Source organism: Protomyctophum bolini (genome assembly GCF_963924005.1).
Source record: "Protomyctophum bolini genome assembly, chromosome: 2".
Classification (NCBI taxonomy): domain Eukaryota; kingdom Metazoa; phylum Chordata; class Actinopteri; order Myctophiformes; family Myctophidae; genus Protomyctophum; species Protomyctophum bolini.
The window spans coordinates 18203014-18220668 of NC_137863.1; the positions used below are offsets into that span (position 1 = coordinate 18203014).

General features: G+C 47.2%; 1 protein-coding gene across 8 annotated transcripts in view; it reads left to right on the forward strand.

Annotated features, from left to right (window-relative positions):
* magi1b (membrane associated guanylate kinase, WW and PDZ domain containing 1b) overlaps positions 1-17655 on the forward strand; it is a 241975-nt gene that overhangs the window by 181264 nt on the left and 43056 nt on the right. For 5 of the 8 annotated variants that reach the window (XM_080782423.1, XM_080782424.1, XM_080782425.1 and 2 more), the window contains 2 exons: positions 10931-10962; positions 11457-11501. In XM_080782423.1, coding sequence (XP_080638549.1) covers positions 10931-10962; positions 11457-11501 — 77 coding nt within the window. The remainder of the gene's footprint in view (positions 1-10930; positions 10963-11456; positions 11502-17655) is intronic. The other 3 variants (XM_080782426.1, XM_080782427.1, XM_080782430.1) reach the window with 1 other exon arrangement.

A 17655-nucleotide genomic window follows, 5' to 3' on the forward strand; every position in this document is an offset into this window, starting at 1 on the left:
GGAGACCCTGGTGCTTTCTTAATTGGTGGAGATCTTGCTCTCTCTCAATCTCAATCTCAATCTCCTCTCCTCTCCTCTCCTCTCCTCTCCTCTCCTCTCCTCTCCTCTCCTCTCCTCTCCTCTCCTCTCTCCTCTCCTCTCCTCTCCTCTCCTCTCCTCTCCTCTCGCCCACGTGCATATACAAACCAATCCCGGGGGGAGCTGTGTGCATACGTACACTTTCATTAGTCTCTCTCTCTTTCTCCCACACACTCTCACGGGTGTGTGCGTGTGTGCGTGCGCGTGCGTGCGTGCGTTTTTACCCCCCCTCCCCCAAAACACTGGTAGCATACCGAGTTGCTTCCCCCATACAGTGGTTGGGGGAGAAGGTGAGATCCATGAATCAAGAAGCAGAAAACAAGTGACAAGCCCCCCGAATGTCATTAAATCCTCTCAGGGGTCTCTGAGGATATGGTCCCTGTCGGGTGGGAAACCACCTATGTCCAAAACGGTTAACATTTCACGATTCAAAAACTGCAAAGGCCAGCAGATCGAAAAGATTTTACGGATCTTCTATTTAATGCTTTTGTGTGTACCCCCCCGTTTGAATTTCCCCCCCCCCATTACAACTAGAACTCCAGACTCACTCCCAGTGCTCCGCCGTCGTCTGAAAACCCACCTCTTCAGAGTCCATCATAGCCTGTAATACTTGCCCTATAGCCTCGGTGACCTTACAGGCATTATGCAAAGGCTAAACGTTATGTAACTTAGATAGCATGTTATGTAGACATAGCACTCGTAGTACACAATTACGCATATGTTTCATTCTTTAGATATTCCACTGTTAGGTTCTTGGCTTACGTCTGATTCACGATGACTATTTCTTATTTATTTGACGTGTTACCGTGTTTTTGTTCCTGCTTACTGTAAATCGCTCTGGATTAAGAGCATCTGCTGAATGCCTAGATTGTAAATTGTGACCCTTTAGTAGGATGATCAAAGTATAGGCTGTTGATTTATGTGGAGAAAAAAAAGGTTAGACTATGGAGATAAGAGGTTTCCGCCCAGCAGAGACGATATGTTGTTTTCATCTTCTCTTTAAACTCTCTCCACCTGTAATAATACGTGTTATGACCCCCCCCCCCAATCCCATCGCATCCCCATAAGGTCTCGTTAATACCGCACACACAAGCTCTTTTGAGAGGGGCTTCTCTACTGTCAAAAGTGGAGGGTATACGCACAGTATCTGCTTCCGTAACATCAAGATGCTCTCTCACACACACACACACACACACACACACACACACACACACACACACACATATACACACGCACACACGCACGCGCGTGCTGCAAAACTGTGGGGGCGTGATTTACGACTTCAATCAGCGATGTGCTTTCACGCCGTCGTTTGCCTTCATTTGTCTAATTACAACAGTCCTAATGTACCCCCTTTCCTACTGTACGCCTTGCTTCTCCACGTGCTGCCTGCCATAACTCACTTCTTGGCCCCCCCCAATGGCTCGCGGTACCACCCCCCCTCCCCCACTCAGCTTCTCAGCAACACAAGCTCTTAGCCGTCAAGTCACTCGAAGAAGGAAACGGCAAACGGAATGTTTTGCGTTTCACCTGTTTGTAAGGCTGGGCAGGTGCTGCAATCAATGCAGCCTAATCTGCACTTACGGCTGCAGCGATTGCTTTTGGCCATTTGGAGAAAATGGGAGGCTGGCCGCTGCAGTAGAGGATGGGAGAGGGAGGGGGAGAGAGAGAGCAGGGGGAAGAGAGAGGGGGGGGTGTAGAGGGGGGGGGGATAGAGGGCGAGAGAGAGAGAGAGAGAGAGAGAGAGAGAGAGGAGAGAGAGAGAGAGAGAGAGAGAGAGGAGAGAGAGAGAGGGATAACAAGAGGATCAGACAGAGATGGATGATGAAAGAGGTGGTGTTGGGGTGGAGGCAGAACCCCCCCACCCCATGTCACTCTGCTCCACCGCCTCTTTTTTTCCATCTCTCTCTCTCTCTCTCTCCTCTCTCCTCTCTCTCTTTCCCTCTCCCTCTCTTTCCCCATCTCTCTTTCCCTCTCTCTCTGTTTGCCTATGTGTCTGTCTCTCTCTCTCTCTCCATCTCTCTCTCTCTCATCTCTCTCTCTCTCTTCTCTCTCTCTCTCTCTCTCTCTCTCTCTCTCTCTCTCTCTCTCTCTACGCTCATGTGTCATCAATCACTCAGTGACATTCTTGGTGGCTGCTGGGTGATGAGTCTTTGCACTCCTCTCTCACCCCCGGTTTAGAACGAGGAAAGGACCCCCCTCCCCCTCCCCCCCCCCCCCCCCCCCCGCAACAACTCCACTGCAAACAGAAGAAAGGTTGACAGTGTTCGGGCGACCATCCAGGCGCCAGGACAGGACAGGACAGGACACAAACCATAATACGATGAACCATATCGTTATTGTCCTTTTTAAAACAATGGTTCTCAAGTAATCATTTTAACCACTGTATCCATTTACAAGCTTGCAATCTTGCTGCTATTTTTGATGATTGCAAATCATCAAAGTGTGTGTGTGTGTGTGTGTGTGTGTTGTGTGTGTGTGTGTGTGTGTGTGTGTGTGTGTGTGTGTGTGTGTGTGTGTGTGTGTGCGCGCGAGCGCGCCCCCCAGGGAAAGGAGGGGACCGGCTCACACTCCAGAGACTCCTGAGTGTGCGGTCCCTTCCTTTCCCTGGGGAAGTTATCTTTGGCCTGCATTTACTCCTTGCCTACCAGCATATCTGTTTATATATAATTATTATAATTTTTTACATAAACCTTCTCTTCTGGGGGAGGGGGTCCCTGGCACAAAACCTTTTCAGATGGGGGGGGGGGGGGGGGGGTTCCGCGTTCCAAATACACATCAATATGGGGGTCCACTGCTTTCTAAAGCAACACAGAGCCCTGGTTGCCCAACAGGCGTGGTTAATGTCGCAGTCTTAGATCATCACCGGAATGGCCGGCCCGCCACGCGACATAATTTCCTGCCGGTGCCTTTTTTCTTTTCTCTTTTTTTCAGGTGAAGCTTCATTACCCAATGCTCAGGAATTGCTCTCTCTCTCGGGTTGCATTTCATTTCTTTTCCCCGTGTCCTCTGCTTGTAAGAGCTATTAGAATGTGATTTATTGTTTCTCCACAAACAGAAAGAGAGAGCAGCATGATTCCTTCCTGGATGCATCGCTGTAGTAGATTCTGGTGGAGGAGAGGAGGGGAAAAGCGCAGCACCGGCTCATCACAGGCAAACGAGACAGCACTTATCGACAGCTTGTAAATGCCTCCTGTCCAAATGCACTCTCCGCCGATCGGTGTTGTTTGAGGACAACATGCCGACGGTCTGCAGATCGGCTCCTTTTGATACTTTTTTTAGCCATATAATTATTATAGCAGACGCTCTTAATCCAGAATGAATTACAGTAAGCAAGGTAAACACTTAAATGCATCACTTAAATGCATCAAATGCATATAAATAGTGAAATAGGATCACAGGTTAACCAATAACCTATGATACATATATAACCATATACATATAACTATACACACTATGGGTTGCCAGGTCTTTAATTATCTGGCATCTGTCTAAAACAATGTAGACAGCCCTGTGTGTGCACGAGCGCGCACACACACACACACACACACACACACACACACACACACACACACACACACACACACACACGTACACACGTACACAAGCAACACACAGAGAGAAACACACACACCAAACGGCTACCCATCGATAAAGAGATAAACAGTGATTATGACGATGGGACCCCGACCGTGCAGAGCCAGAGACAATTAATTCAATGTAAAGGACAAGACATAGCTTCTTCTTTCTTTCTTTTTTTCCCCCTCCCTCCTCTCCTTTTTCTTTTGCACACTTTACATTAAAGAATTGTGCTGACTGCACATTGGAGTGGCAGCACAGCAAACAGCGTTGCACAACAAAGCACTGCCCTGCCTGCTAGGCTCCAGTGTTCCAGCAGCACCACAGTGCTCACAACAAGCACTGCCCTGCCTGCTAGGCTCCAGTGTTCCAGCAGCACCACTGCCCTGCCTGCTAGGCTCCAGTGTTCCAGCAGCACCACAGTGTTCCAACAGCACCACAGTGCTGCTGGAACACTGCCCTGCCTGCTAGGCTCCAGTGTTCCAACAGCACCACAGTGCTGCTGCAGCACTGCCCTGCCTGCTAGGCTCCAGTGTTCCAGCAGCACCACAGTGCTGCTGCCTCGGCCGCTGCATGCCTTCCGGCCGCTGGAGACTTTCTTTGGCCTGTGATTCAGCGCTCGTTGCGCCCATGGGACTGTGGGTCTTTTCCACCTCTCCTCCTTTCCCTCGCCCATGGGCCATGGGACTATGGGGTCTTTTCCACCTCTCCTCCTTTCCCTCGCCTTTCGTACCTTTGCTGCCGGGCAGAGACCTCTTATTTCCGTATTACTTTTTTAGCGCCCTATACTTGCCCTTGCCCTGGCTTTGACGACTTCATGCGGTTTATACAAGGCTAAAAATGTAATCTAGATAGCATGTCATTGTAGCCATGCCAGGTTTATTTGTAGACCTGGCATTCTCTTTTTGTATTGTTTCAATGTACAGATTTGTTTTATATTATACTGTGAAGACTCATGATAGGTTGTTGGTTTACCTGTGACCCTAGATTCCTAGTTTACTGTAAATCGCTCTGGATTAAGAGCGTCTGCTAAATGCCTAAATTGAAAATTGTACTTGGATCATACAACAGCAGCGTTACTCAAACATAATGAAAAATAGCAGATCTTGCAAGCTGGAAACATGGCACGAAGTGACGCATTTTTAACTCGTCCATTTGCTATTTTTCATATTTTTGGATTTCGAATCCTGAAAAGTAAAGTAAAGTTTTGGACATTATGAGGGTTTTCTACCCGACAGGGACGCTTGCCCCCCCCCCCTCCCCCCAGTCCTCCTGTCTTTGGACCTCTACGGCCAGCCGGGCCCGGTCGTAAATACTGGCCCATCCTTGCCGTCCTTTGTTTCCATGACAATGCTCTGCAGATAATGTGTGCAGTTGTGCACTGGGGTTTCCTGTGTGTGTGTGTGTGTGTGTGGGTGTGTGTGCGTGTGTGGGTGTGTGGGTGTGTGGGTGTGTGTGTGGATGTGCGTGTGGATCTTACCCTCTTGTTTTCACTAAATGCCAGGAAATACAGGGTAGAGAAAAAGAAGTGCTCCCATTTCTCTCGTGGGACAGGAGGAATTGTGGTCGTATTTCAAAGACAAATGAAAATGTTTCTTTTCATATCTGTTGTTGTTGTGGTGCGTGCGCGTGTGTGTGTGTGTGTGTGTGTGTGTGTGCACGCTGGGGGACTGCTGCCTTATTTGTCTCATCAGCATGCACAGCTGTCGGATGTTAATTCAAGGATCTTGGGGCCACATCAACGTTTTTAGGGCAGCAATATTACCAATGTGTTTACACTTTTAGAGTTTGGTGTTTACAACTAGAGGCAGCACTCGGTGTATATCCTGACCCTAAAGGTCGCTGCACACCGGACGCGTTTTCGGATTTTTAGCAGCGTTTTCTGTCGGGTTTTCCGAAAAAAACGCGTCCAGTGTGCAACCACCTTACTCCCCCCAAGCTCAATGTCAACTCTAAAAATCATAATGTTTCATGCAACAAAATTAAAAACATGGTCCGACTCCCCACAATGTCTTATTTCTCCAATTCTACTATTAGTGTGCACATTTGTCAGTCACAAGTATAGCAATACACTCTCACACACACACACACCACCTTTGTTTGTATTACTAATACTTCTAAGGACACAACCAGTTTAAGACATTGATTGTATGAATGCCATTTTTAATCAGCCTAAAGCCTAATTATTGTAATATTAATAATAATATTCTTTGCTGTTCATGACGCTGGCACGCAACCAAGTATAGATCATGTGTCACTCTTAACCCCAACCCCTAGTTAACCTAACCTCTAAACGATAATCCGAATCCTGACCCCCGTCCTGAATCTAATTTCTAGTTGTTAAAACTCGCTAAAAATATTTTTTTAAGTATAAAACGGTCCTAATTTCGCCCTCACAAGTATAGCACACACACACACACACACACACACACACTCATTCAGGTATAGGGTAATGTACACACAGCTGACGTCGTCACTAGGCAGAGGGGAGAAGCAGCTCACCCGACAACCGTTGCCTGGAGACCGTCTGTCCATCCCTGCGGTCGCCAGGCACTGTCGCCAGGGTGACAGATGGGCCGGCCTGTCGGAAGCTACACTATCGCTCTTGAGGCCAGATCCTCAGAGTGTATCCACGCACACACACACACACACACGCCGTCACACACACACGCACACACACACGCGTGCACAGGCAGTATAGCGGACATCATAATCTGCTCGGTAATGGCCAGCGTTTAGTGGCCACTGTGCTCCCAGGTTGACTGTAGCGGTCCCTCCCCGTTTGGGGGGGGGTGTTCAGTCAAGGATATCGCTGTTGTCGGGGCAGAAACCTCATATCTCCATATTCTTTAGTGGGTTTTTTACCATGAATAAACGCCCTACTTGATACAGTGTCACACCAAAGCGTCAAAGGAAGCAGATTCCGTTTAGTAACAGTTTTTCAACCCGTTTCATTTCAAGGTCCATTATTTATATGGCTTTAGTTTTGGATTTTGTCCACAATCCCATGCTTTTGGCAAACGTTTATCAAAATATATTAAAAAAAAAAAATCTACATTATTTTAATTGTATAGACTTTTAACAATAATATAACTCTTGAGAGCGTAAAAATGAAACCAAATGGACCTGTATACGGGTCCATTTGGTTTCATTTTATGCTCTCAAGAGTGAAAGATCTATAAGGGTTCAATTTGGTGACCAACTCTCCATCATTTAGCTGGGGACCACCTGGAACCCCCTGAAGGACCACTGGTTGAAAACCACTCCTTTAGAATGTGGAGATGAGAGGTGTTTCTCCCCGACAGCGGCGGACTGGTCAGCTACTTTCTGAGCTTATGCATAGACACAACGCGGTCATGCCATTGTGCCCCAGACTGTCCGGCTCTGTCTGCGCGTGCTTGCGCATGTACAGTACGTGTTTGAGTGTATAGTAATACGACGCTGATAAATGAAAGTATTGATTGAAAGGAGGGACAAAAAAAAGGAGGGAACTTAGCAGTATAGAAGAGAACGGCTACAGGGCATGCAGTCTTATGTGTCGCTGCATAATGTGAGTGAATACCTGATGTTTGAAACGGGAGAGAGTGTGTATGTGGTTTGTGTGTGTATGTGGTTGTGTGTGTGTGTATGTGGTTTGTGTGTGTACGTGAAGCGGCTACGATCGTATCACACCTTCAGTACAGTTTGCCTAAAGTAGTGGTTTCCAATCTTTTTAGCCCAAAGACCCAAGAAATCTGTGTTATTTCTCCCCGAGACCCAAACTTGTGTAAATAGCCCATCTACAAGCTCACAACATTTCGCAATGTGATGTGTTGTGAGCCCCCCCCCCCCTCTAATTCAGGGATATGTTATTGAATTATTTTGAAAAATATATTTTTTTAACTGAATTTGTGAGGAATGTTTTGAAAATCCTTTGAAATCATCAAAAATAATAGGGTATTTACTTCTGGCCAGAGTTTAATTCGTGCCGGAGGTGGAAATCTATAACCTGACGCTGCCAGATGGGTGCGGTATTGGGTAACCATGTTCCCCAACACAGGTTCCATCTGGGATCTCTCAGGGAGTTCAGCTAACACCGATCCGTTCCGTACCGAACCAATCAGCGTGAGCTAGGGGCGGGATATGTGCGAAAACCGGATGTGAAGCTATATAGACACGTCAATATGATTGGTTGTGTTTGCACGCCCACACGGTGATAGACAGACGGTCCCATCCAATCATCTACCAAGTATCTTGAAAAAAAGGAACAGCCCCGTCATCAAATTTGCTTCCGAGATCCCAGATCCCAATAAGCTGTGAAACAAATTTGTGTAGCAAGCTTCTTGGATCTGGCAGCGTCAGCTTAGGAAATCTACTGTATAAGGCTCAAATGCACATACAATACAATACGTTTTTGCTTTAGGCTATTTATTAATTCAACTTTCTGCCCTCAATGTCCCTTCCTTTAATGGAAAAGGACCGTGGATGAAATGAAACCAAAATGGTTTGTTTGCACCAGTGACTTTTGTTCTGAATCACGAGCTCCGGCACCAATCATTTACAACTGATTAAGCACTGCCTTAAAAATGTGAACGTGACCCACATCTTCTGGGTCACTGTTTGGGGAAACACTGCCCTAAAGCATTAGCGCACACAACACCGACCGCTCTTTCCCAGAATGCCTGTTTCTGCATTATTATACTGTACGTACAGTATGCCATCATGTCAACCACTGTTGAATTATATAATCAACCAGATTGAAATGTTTCCCCAGGTTGTATTTAGGTTGCATTCCCCGTCAATCCCATTTCTTCCATACATGCAGAAACCTTCGTGTTGTCATACTAGTGAGACGGGTCCCATTATTGTTTACTAGTTGCTGTTAAAATGAACGTGGTTAAAGGATCACTTCACCACTTTTCAACGTATCTTCATATACTATAATTGGTCCTCACTAATCATGATACAATACCACAAATGTTTTTCTACTCGGCCTGTGTCTCATATAGGAGGGCCGTGTTCAGGAACCCGTCCAACCAGTGACATCATCATTAGGCAGATTTATTTTTAAACTAGATTTATTTTCATTTATAAATATTTTTAAATATATTTAGTTTTTATTTCGTGAGAATGATGGCTATAGGCTTCCATTATGGCAGGAATAGAAAGCCTGCAGTTTTCTATTGACTTGGATTCCCCATCGATGATGGAGGTGGACGGGTTTCTCAACTGCCCTCCATGAGACACAGGCAGAGTAGAAAGAAATGGTGGCATTTTATCATGATGACGACCAATTATATGAAGGGTTGAAAAGTGGTGAATTGGTCCTTTATAAATAATGAACCGATGAAAGTCACAAGAACGTGCGACTAAATTTTACCATTGGAAGAAAGATTCTCTTTTCCATTTTTTCTGAAAAGTAGCGGTTTGGGATATGCTAGGTTTGCGTGCGCGTGTTGTTGGCGTCTGGCGCAATCGTGCCCATGTGCACATCGTCTCTGTCGGTGGTGTGGAAACCTCACATGTCCAAAACTGTTCCTCTTCAGGATTCAAATTACAAAAGTATCAAAGAGTATCTGTAGTCGTAGACTGGAGCTCGCCGATCTGCTGCTGTGGATGCTTTCGTTGTGATGCTGTAGTGTGAGCGAGCATGGCGTTAATTTACAGAAAAACTAAAACAACACGTTACGATATGGAGATAGGAGGTTTCCACCCGACAGTGACGACATGTTGCAGAGCCTCTAAATGGTAATATCTCTGCATGGACTGGCTTTCTGTTAATGCACGGGAACATTGTCGTTGATGCTCATTTGGTACGCATGTGACTTGACATGTTTGTACAGGACGGAGAGGTGTGTGAGGCGCGAGCGCAGCGCCCGCCGCGCGCGTGTGTGTGTGTGTGTCGCGTGTGTCGCGTGTGCGCACCGCTGTCAAGCACTTGTGCGTGTTGCAGGTGCGTGAATGTTTACCGGCATGCGTGTGTGCGTGTGTGTGTGTGTGGGAGGGGAGGGACCTCCTCAGATTAGAGGGAGGGGATCCGAGAGACAGAGATCGAGAAGGGGGGGGGGGGGGGGGGTGAGGCGGCGGTGGTGATGCTGAGCGAAGGGGGAAGGAGAGAGAGAGAGAGAGAGAGAGAGAAAGAGAGACAGAGAGAGAACAGAGGAGAGAGAGAGAGAGAGAGAGAGAGGAGGAAAAAAAGGAAAAGCGAGCGAGTGAGTGAGCGAGGGAGAGACGGGGGAGATTGAACGGACTGCTTCTACATGCTGGAGCCGGCGGTAACATCGACGGCGGCGGAGCGCGGCGCTTTGCAGCGGACGCACCAAGATGGTCTCAGTAAGAGGAGAACTGACGGTTGCCTATAATATAATGTTCAATATCTTGGACTCCTTCTCCATGGGTAATATGACCGCTGGGAAGCTCGGAGCACACCGCTCTCCTCTCCTCTCTTCTCCTCTCCTCATCTCGCACTTTCCTCTCATTCTCTCTCTCTCTCTGTCTCTCTGTGTGTCTGTACACAGTATTAACATAGAGAGTGTACAAATGGAAGAATTTGGTTCCATGTGTACACTCTTCTGACTTACAAAGGAATAAATGAAACACTGAGGTTTTTTTTTTACTGTGTATAGCTCCGGTTTATCCTTCCGCTTTCATTTTCATCTTTTCTGGATCACATACTCCCCCCATCTCCATCTCTCTGTCTCTCTCCCTCGCTCTCCAATTCTGTCTCTTTCCGCTCCAACTTGGAACTTTCTTTTTTTTTTCCTGCTCTTCCACACAACGCACACGCGAGCGCGTTTCATCTTTCTGTTCAAGACGTCGGTGGGTTTAACCCAGAGAGCGCTGAGGGGGTTGTTTAGCGCTCCAGGGCGCCAGCCAGCCTAGCCTGCGTAGCCCCCCTACCTCCCCTCCTACTGCACCAGTGGAGAAGAGAGCCGGAGCCGCTGGCCGCGCTGCTAATGCAGTTAGATCACGCTGCTCACCCCTCTCTCTCGCTCTCTCTCACTATCTCTCTCCACACACACACACACACGCTTTCCAAAGCGCCAAGGCGCACGGCAGCTTGGGAACAACGGGCGCGCGAAAGCGAGTTGGAACAAGGCAAAGAGGAGATGAGGAGGAGGAGGCGGAGAGCCAGACGAGTGGTGCTCTGACATCGTTTTTGGAGTCCTTGTTATCTGTTCTCTTTTGGTAGCCTTGTTTTTTTGCTCCACCGGGGAGAAAGTGGATTGTCTTGTTAGTAATCTCTCTCTCTCTCTCTCTCTCTCTCTCTCTCTCTCTCTCTCTCACTTCACAGGGGTGGCGCCTGCAAAAAAGAGCCCAAAACTGGTAAGTACCAAACCCTTGTTTTTTTAGATAGTTTTATCCCTTTCCATCCATCCATTTGTCTGTCCATAGATCTATCCGTGTGTGTGTGTGTGTGTGTGTGTGTGTGTGTGTGTGTGTGTGTGTGTGTGTGTGTGTGTGTGTGTGTGTGTGTGTGTGTGTGTGTGTGTGTGTGTGTGTGTGTGTGTGTGTGTGTGTGTGTGTGTGTGTGTGTGTGTACCGCTAGCACCCCCTTCCCCCACCACTGTGTGGGAGGGGGGGGGGTCTTTGATGATGAGCTCGCTCATCAACATGTGGTCTTTTAGCCCCCCCTCCCTCCACCCCCACCCGGCGGTGTAAACCGACAGTGTGAGGATTGAATGCATGACCATGAAACTAATGAGAAACGCGCACACACACACACACACACACACAGTCGCTTTTAACATAGGACAGAAACCCTGTTGATTTGTGTGGTGTTGGCTGTACATTCACGTGCCCACGTTTTCCTTTGACAGGATGCTTTTGAGATGGCCCCTCCGTACAGAGATTACACTAGGAGGGTACGTGATCATGAGGTTTTGGGGAAAGGGTGACAGTGTGTGGGGGATGGTAGGGGGTGAGGAGTTGGTGTAGAGGTGGTGGTGGTGGTGGTGGTGGGTACAGTTGGAATGGTGGTGATGATGGCGATGGTTGTGCTCTGGCTGAGATACTGTACATGGTGAAAGGGTTTGGCTTACAGTACCTCCTCACGTTGATGTGGGAGGATCATGTCAAGCTTCAATGTAACCACTTTGAGCCCTATTTTAAAGTGTGCACCGTCGCATGGTGGTATTACACGAAAATGACGGCATTAAGTATTACGGCAAAAAAGTCGTTGCTGACTTGTCGGGCAGAAACCTCTTATCGCCATATTCTAACTTTTTTAGTTTTTTCGTAAATGAACGCCCTACTTGATCATACTAACAGGCAGCATCACACAGACACTGTATGAAAATGAGCAGATATCATCCATCTGCTGCTTTTGCCATTTTTTTAATTTGAATCCTGAAGAATTTACCCGTTTTGGACATAATGAGGTTTCCACCCGACAGAGACGATATTGGCTAGTTTTATTTTCTTTTCTTTCTTTCTTTATTTATTTTTGCTTATAACGACATGCCTGAAATAGGTTCACCAGGTTGAAAGTGCTTCACGTTAGTCATTGAGTGTTGATGCATAAATAATGTTTATACCCTGCTGGCCTGACGGTGTGTCTAGAGACATTCTACATTTAACAGCAGCCGTACCGCGGACCTGCCTTCAGTGAGCGTGTCTAGAGACATTCTACATTTAACAGCAGCCGTACCGCGGACCTGCCTTCAGTGAGCGCGGCACCGCATGCAACATGCTCGGCTCAGCTTGCTTCTAATGATGTTATACTGGTAGAGGAGCTAATGGTTGAGAGAATGATGATGACATACGGCGAGGCAGTGGACCCTGGCTGGCCGGCCGGCTTGCGAAACGGAACGGAACCAATGCTGTGATGTATGGAGGCAGAGCGACAAAGCAGGGCCATTGGTACGCAGAGCAGAACAAAGCAGAGCAGAGCAGAGCAGGGCAGAGCAGAGCAGCTAGGGCAGAGTAGAGCAGCTAGGGCAGAGCAGAGCAGCTAGAGCAGAGTAGAGCAGCTAGGGCAGAGCAGAGCAGGGCAGAGCAGAGCAGCTAGGGCAGAGCAGAGCAGGGCAGAGCAGAGCAGGGCAGAGCAGAGCAGCTAGGGCAGAGCAGAGTAGAGCAGCTAGGGCAGAGCAGAGCAGGGCAGAGCAGAGCAGCTAGGGCAGAGCAGAGTAGAGCAGCTAGGGCAGAGCAGAGCAGGGCAGAGCAGAGCAGCTAGGGCAGAGCAGGGCAGAGCAGCTAGGGCAGAGCAGAGCAGCTAGGGCAGAGCAGGGCAGAGCAGCTAGGGCAGAGCAGAGCAGCTAGGGCAGAGCAGGGCAGAGCAGCTAGGGCAGAGCAGAGCAGCTAGGGCAGAGCAGGGCAGAGCAGCTAGGGCAGAGCAGAGCAGCTAGGGCAGAGCAGGGCAGAGCAGAGCAGGGCAGAGCAGAGCAGCTAGGGCAGAGCAGGGCAGAGCAGGGCAGGGCAGAGCAGGGCAGAAAAAGTGTTTTAATAGAGCTGCATCAAACCTACCATCTAATTTGTTGCATATTTGAAAATGGATGATCTACAAGTGAGCTTGTAGATCTGCTATTTTCAAACAAAAAATATGGAGGGGGGGAAAAAAGTGGAATATTCCCTTGGACAAATTATAATTTTTGAGGTGTCCGCAGCTATCAATATTTACCACCAATATAACCACATTTTACAGAAAACAAGCCCAAAGTATAGCCTATAATAAGCAAAGCTGGCAGCACAGGTGAGGATTTGTTTTCATCCCACAACTCACCCACCATACCCCTCCCTCCCCCCCGCTCCATCCCTCCCTTCGAGCTCCTATCTCCTTAATAAGTTATTGGAGCAGGAGAATCCAATGCATTAGGAGCCCAGTCAGTCGTCCACCCCTCCCCCCACCCCTCCCTCCCAGAACCCAATGACCACAGAAGGTCAAATCCAATATAGCCATCAAGGACATTTGAAGCTACGATCCGGGGACTTGTTTTGAACGAATTAAAGAAAGGTTATTATTTGAACCAATCTGTAGTGGTACAGAGTATATAAAGCTGGAATCCGTAGCTTATTTGTAATGAATCAAACGGTATTTTAAGCCAATCTCCTTTGGTAAGAGTATGTTAACTCTAGCTAGTGCAGTGGTTGTTGGAGGTGGTCTCGCCTACTCTGTAGGACACTGGTTCCCAAACTGGAGGTCGGGACCCCCAGGGGGGTACCCAGATGATTAGCTTAATGTGCAACACAATTTAATGACTTAAGTCCGTTTTAACACCAAATTGGTCAAGTTGTCAAATCAGAAAGAGGAAGCTCAGCTAAGTTGAAATTTTGTTTGAAAAACTGCCTAACAATGATACTGGTATGCAGGTTTCTGAACTGTCCACAGTCATCCTCTGAGACACAAGAGTACATTTTCTTTTACCATTTTATCATTAGCATTAATGAGGATTGAGGACCAATGAAAATGTGTCATCCATTAGGAAGTGGTCAAATGACTGGGCCCGTGAATGCTTGATGCAGATCTGCTACTTTTGAATTTGAATCCGGAAAAGTTGGTGGACAGTTTTGGACAGTTTGTTCTTTTGGTTTTTATGTACCGACCCAATGACCCCGGGGGGGGGGGGGGGGGGGGGAGAGAATCATGAGATTATTCTCAAAATGAAGAGTTGTTTTGCGGTCAAAGGTGACGGAGCGGTTGTTGTTGGCTCCTGCATCAGTGTTTCACCTCTCCCCTTTCTGCCAGCTAGCTCCTAATAGAATTAAGCTACACCACTTCTTGACACGGCATGCATATTAACAGGGATCCATGCCTCCGACTTAATATTTGCTAACATACCGAGGCCCTTTTATGTCTAACAAGGATGATGAATATATACATGAACTGCAGAGGTGTGGGAGTGAGTCTGTTCAGGGCAAATGTGTGAACGTATTGAAGACATGGCGGCAAACGTTGAAGGCCGTTCTTAGTAGTGCTTTGATGTCGTCCATGTCGGGTGGAAACCTCATATTTGACTGAGAACCTGCCATCGCGCAAACTCCAGCTTTTCACCAGAGGAGAAACATATATATATATATATATATACATATATATATTTTTAATGAGTTAATAGCACAGGCAGACTCTTCACATACTAGAGCATGTCTGAAATAAGTGCTTAAACATGTAGCTAGGTGTAATGTTAGAGACCACAGAAGTGAACCTTTTCAAGCCTGTTTTCTCAACTCGCTGTTTTCTGCAAGACATTACTCTATAAGCCATATCTCCAAAACTGGTGGGTCAAACTGAACAAGCAATATGTCAATTTAGAAGCTATGATTCCCTGCTTTCATATGACATGAAAAAACAATGGCAGTCCCTCAGTCAAATTTAGTCACATATGTCCAAAACTGGTACTTTTTTCAGGATTCAAATTCAAAAGCATCAAATGTGGCAGATCGAGGAGCTCGAAACACATCGCTTCGCGCCGTGTTTGGAGCTTGCGGATCTGCTACTTTTGACCCTTAATTGAATTGCGATGCTGTAGAATGTGAAATATGAAGATAAGAGGTTTCTGTCTGACGGCGTCAGCTACAATATTGGAGTCCAGGCGAGCGGCGACCTCCCCTCTCAACCCACATCCCACATGGATGTCCTTCCGTTGCGTCCCCCGGGGCGGGGAATTTATTTCGCGGGGATGCGTGGGTGGACTGAGGAGAAAGCCTCCGTCGCTGTCAACGTCTGTCACGTTCTGTCTCACTTCAGCCTTTCCTTCTGTACGTCGTGTGTTCCTTCCACGCCACGCTAGGGAGTTGTTAGCGCCGGAGGAGGGAGAGATGGGGGGGGGGGGGATGGTACAAAGAGAGCATGATGACGTCAGATGTTCAGAACAACTCTTGATGTCGTCAAAGTCGCAGCTCGCACTTCTTGGGATGGCAGAGACACTTAACGCATTCTGGGCGGGAACCCCTTTTGGTGTTTTAACTAAGCATTATGTTATACTTTAGTTATTGAAAAATAGCAGATCTACAAGCTCATAGCGCGCCACCGAGTGGCGCGTTACGAGCTTGTAGGTCTGCTATTTTTGAAAAATCGTGAAAATGTGGCACAAATCTTTGAATATATATATTCTTTCAGAAGATTTTTTTATTTATTTGGATGTCAGATCTAAATGGCTTAAACCCCCTGTAGTCTCTCAGAACCAAGGCCTTCTTCTTCTTCCCAGTCCTTTCCATCCAAATCCTGGGGAAGCTGCTTAAGTATACCCATGTTATTATAGTTGCCGGAGGAAAATTTTGAAGGCTTTTTTTTCATATTTCTGACTTCACAAGTAAAATAATTTCAAGCCCTGGGAGTGTGTCTTGTGCCGTGTGAACATCTCTCGTCGGTATGCGGCAGGGGAGTACAGTTTCATATTAATACATTCTGCTCTCTGCTAAACAAAAGGAATAGGCAATGTATTCCTGTCAGTTGAGCTGTATTTCTTTTATTCCTCTTTTTTCCCCCTCTCCCACGGCTGAATGACTTAATCACGGGAAAGCATTGAGGTCAACGCCCCCCCTCCCCCTCCCCCTTCTCCCCATGTATTTGCTCTAAAAAGCCCCAACCAAGTGACTCCTTCAATTGCATAACGTCACTGTCGGGGGCACCTCTTATCTCCCTATTTTATCTCCGTATGGCACAGCTAACCTGTGCCATCCACAGCTAACCTGTGCCATCCACAGCTAACCTGTGCCATCCACAGCTAACCTGTGGCAGCCATTGAATCTCCATTGTAACGACCCTCCCGTTTCATTTCCGGGGTTCAGAGAGGTGGGAGCTAGTGTTGTGATTGGTGATCGTAGCATCAGCTCATAACCCCTTAGCTCTCATCAGAAAGGGTTACATGTCCGGAGCGATGCGAGACAAAGTCGCAAATGATTTACGATCATCGAGATGCGCTACGGCTCACCACGGACAGCGCTCGAAGCTTTAGAGATAACAGGGCTTTGAAAATCTTGCTTTTGGAGGCTCTCCATAGCAACCGGAGCATGAACATGTACGTAGCTGGCACCTGCCGTACCCTAGGGGGTTACGATTATAATCGTAGATAGCAGAGAAATAATTAATACCCTACTTGATCTTACTACAGCCGCAGCATTACATGAAACGTGTCGCCTTGTGCAGCGCTTAAAGCTTATAGTTCTGCTACCTTTTGATGCTTTTGAATTTGAATCCTGAAAGGAAACCGTTCTGAACATACAGTATGAGGTTTCCTCCCGACAGAGACAATATTAACAGATCTGTCTGCTTTTCATCATGGCTTGGAGATTAGATGCCCCTTGAGAATCCGTTTCTCCATTTAACCACTTAAACTCCATATACTTAGTTGACCGGAGTCCCCCAGGGGTTTATGCTAGACCCCCCCCCCCCCTCCTTTTTGCCCACCTGCTATACTACTAAATGGAGCGCTGAAGTCTGACGTCATTTCACATCCTACCCAGTTTAAACATTTTCCTCCCATTCTGAATTCCCATAGACTTCCCATAGATCTAGTCAAATAAGAACTGGGTTCCAAAAATAAACAAATGATCCCAGCGGTTTGACTCATATGGATATCAAGAATCAACTCACTGCAATAAAATAATGTTACTGCAGCCGCCAAATTAGTAGGATTCAGGGACCCCCACATCTGAAACTGTTTTGTGCCAGGGACCCCCACATCTGAAAATGTTTTGTGCCAGGGACCCCCACATCTGAAACTGTTTTGTGCCAGGGACCCCCACATCTGAAAATGTTTTGTGCCAGGGACCCCCACATCTGAAACTGTTTTGTGCCAGGGACCCCCACATCTGAAAATGTTTTGCCACCAGAAGAGAAGATTTGTGTTAAATAATAATAATCGTAAATGTTTTGATAAAACAAACAATAAGCTGTTTCTAAAACCTGTCATTTCTGTGAAGAAACTATTTATCATATAGGGCGATGTATGTAATAGCCAGATCGAGGTTACCACAGTGTCGGCAGCAGTGCTTGTTGTTTGACGTCATGGAGTTGAAACGCATGTACCCCAGGGGGCCCTCTGACCCCACTCTGAGAACCATGTACCCCCGGGGGCCCTC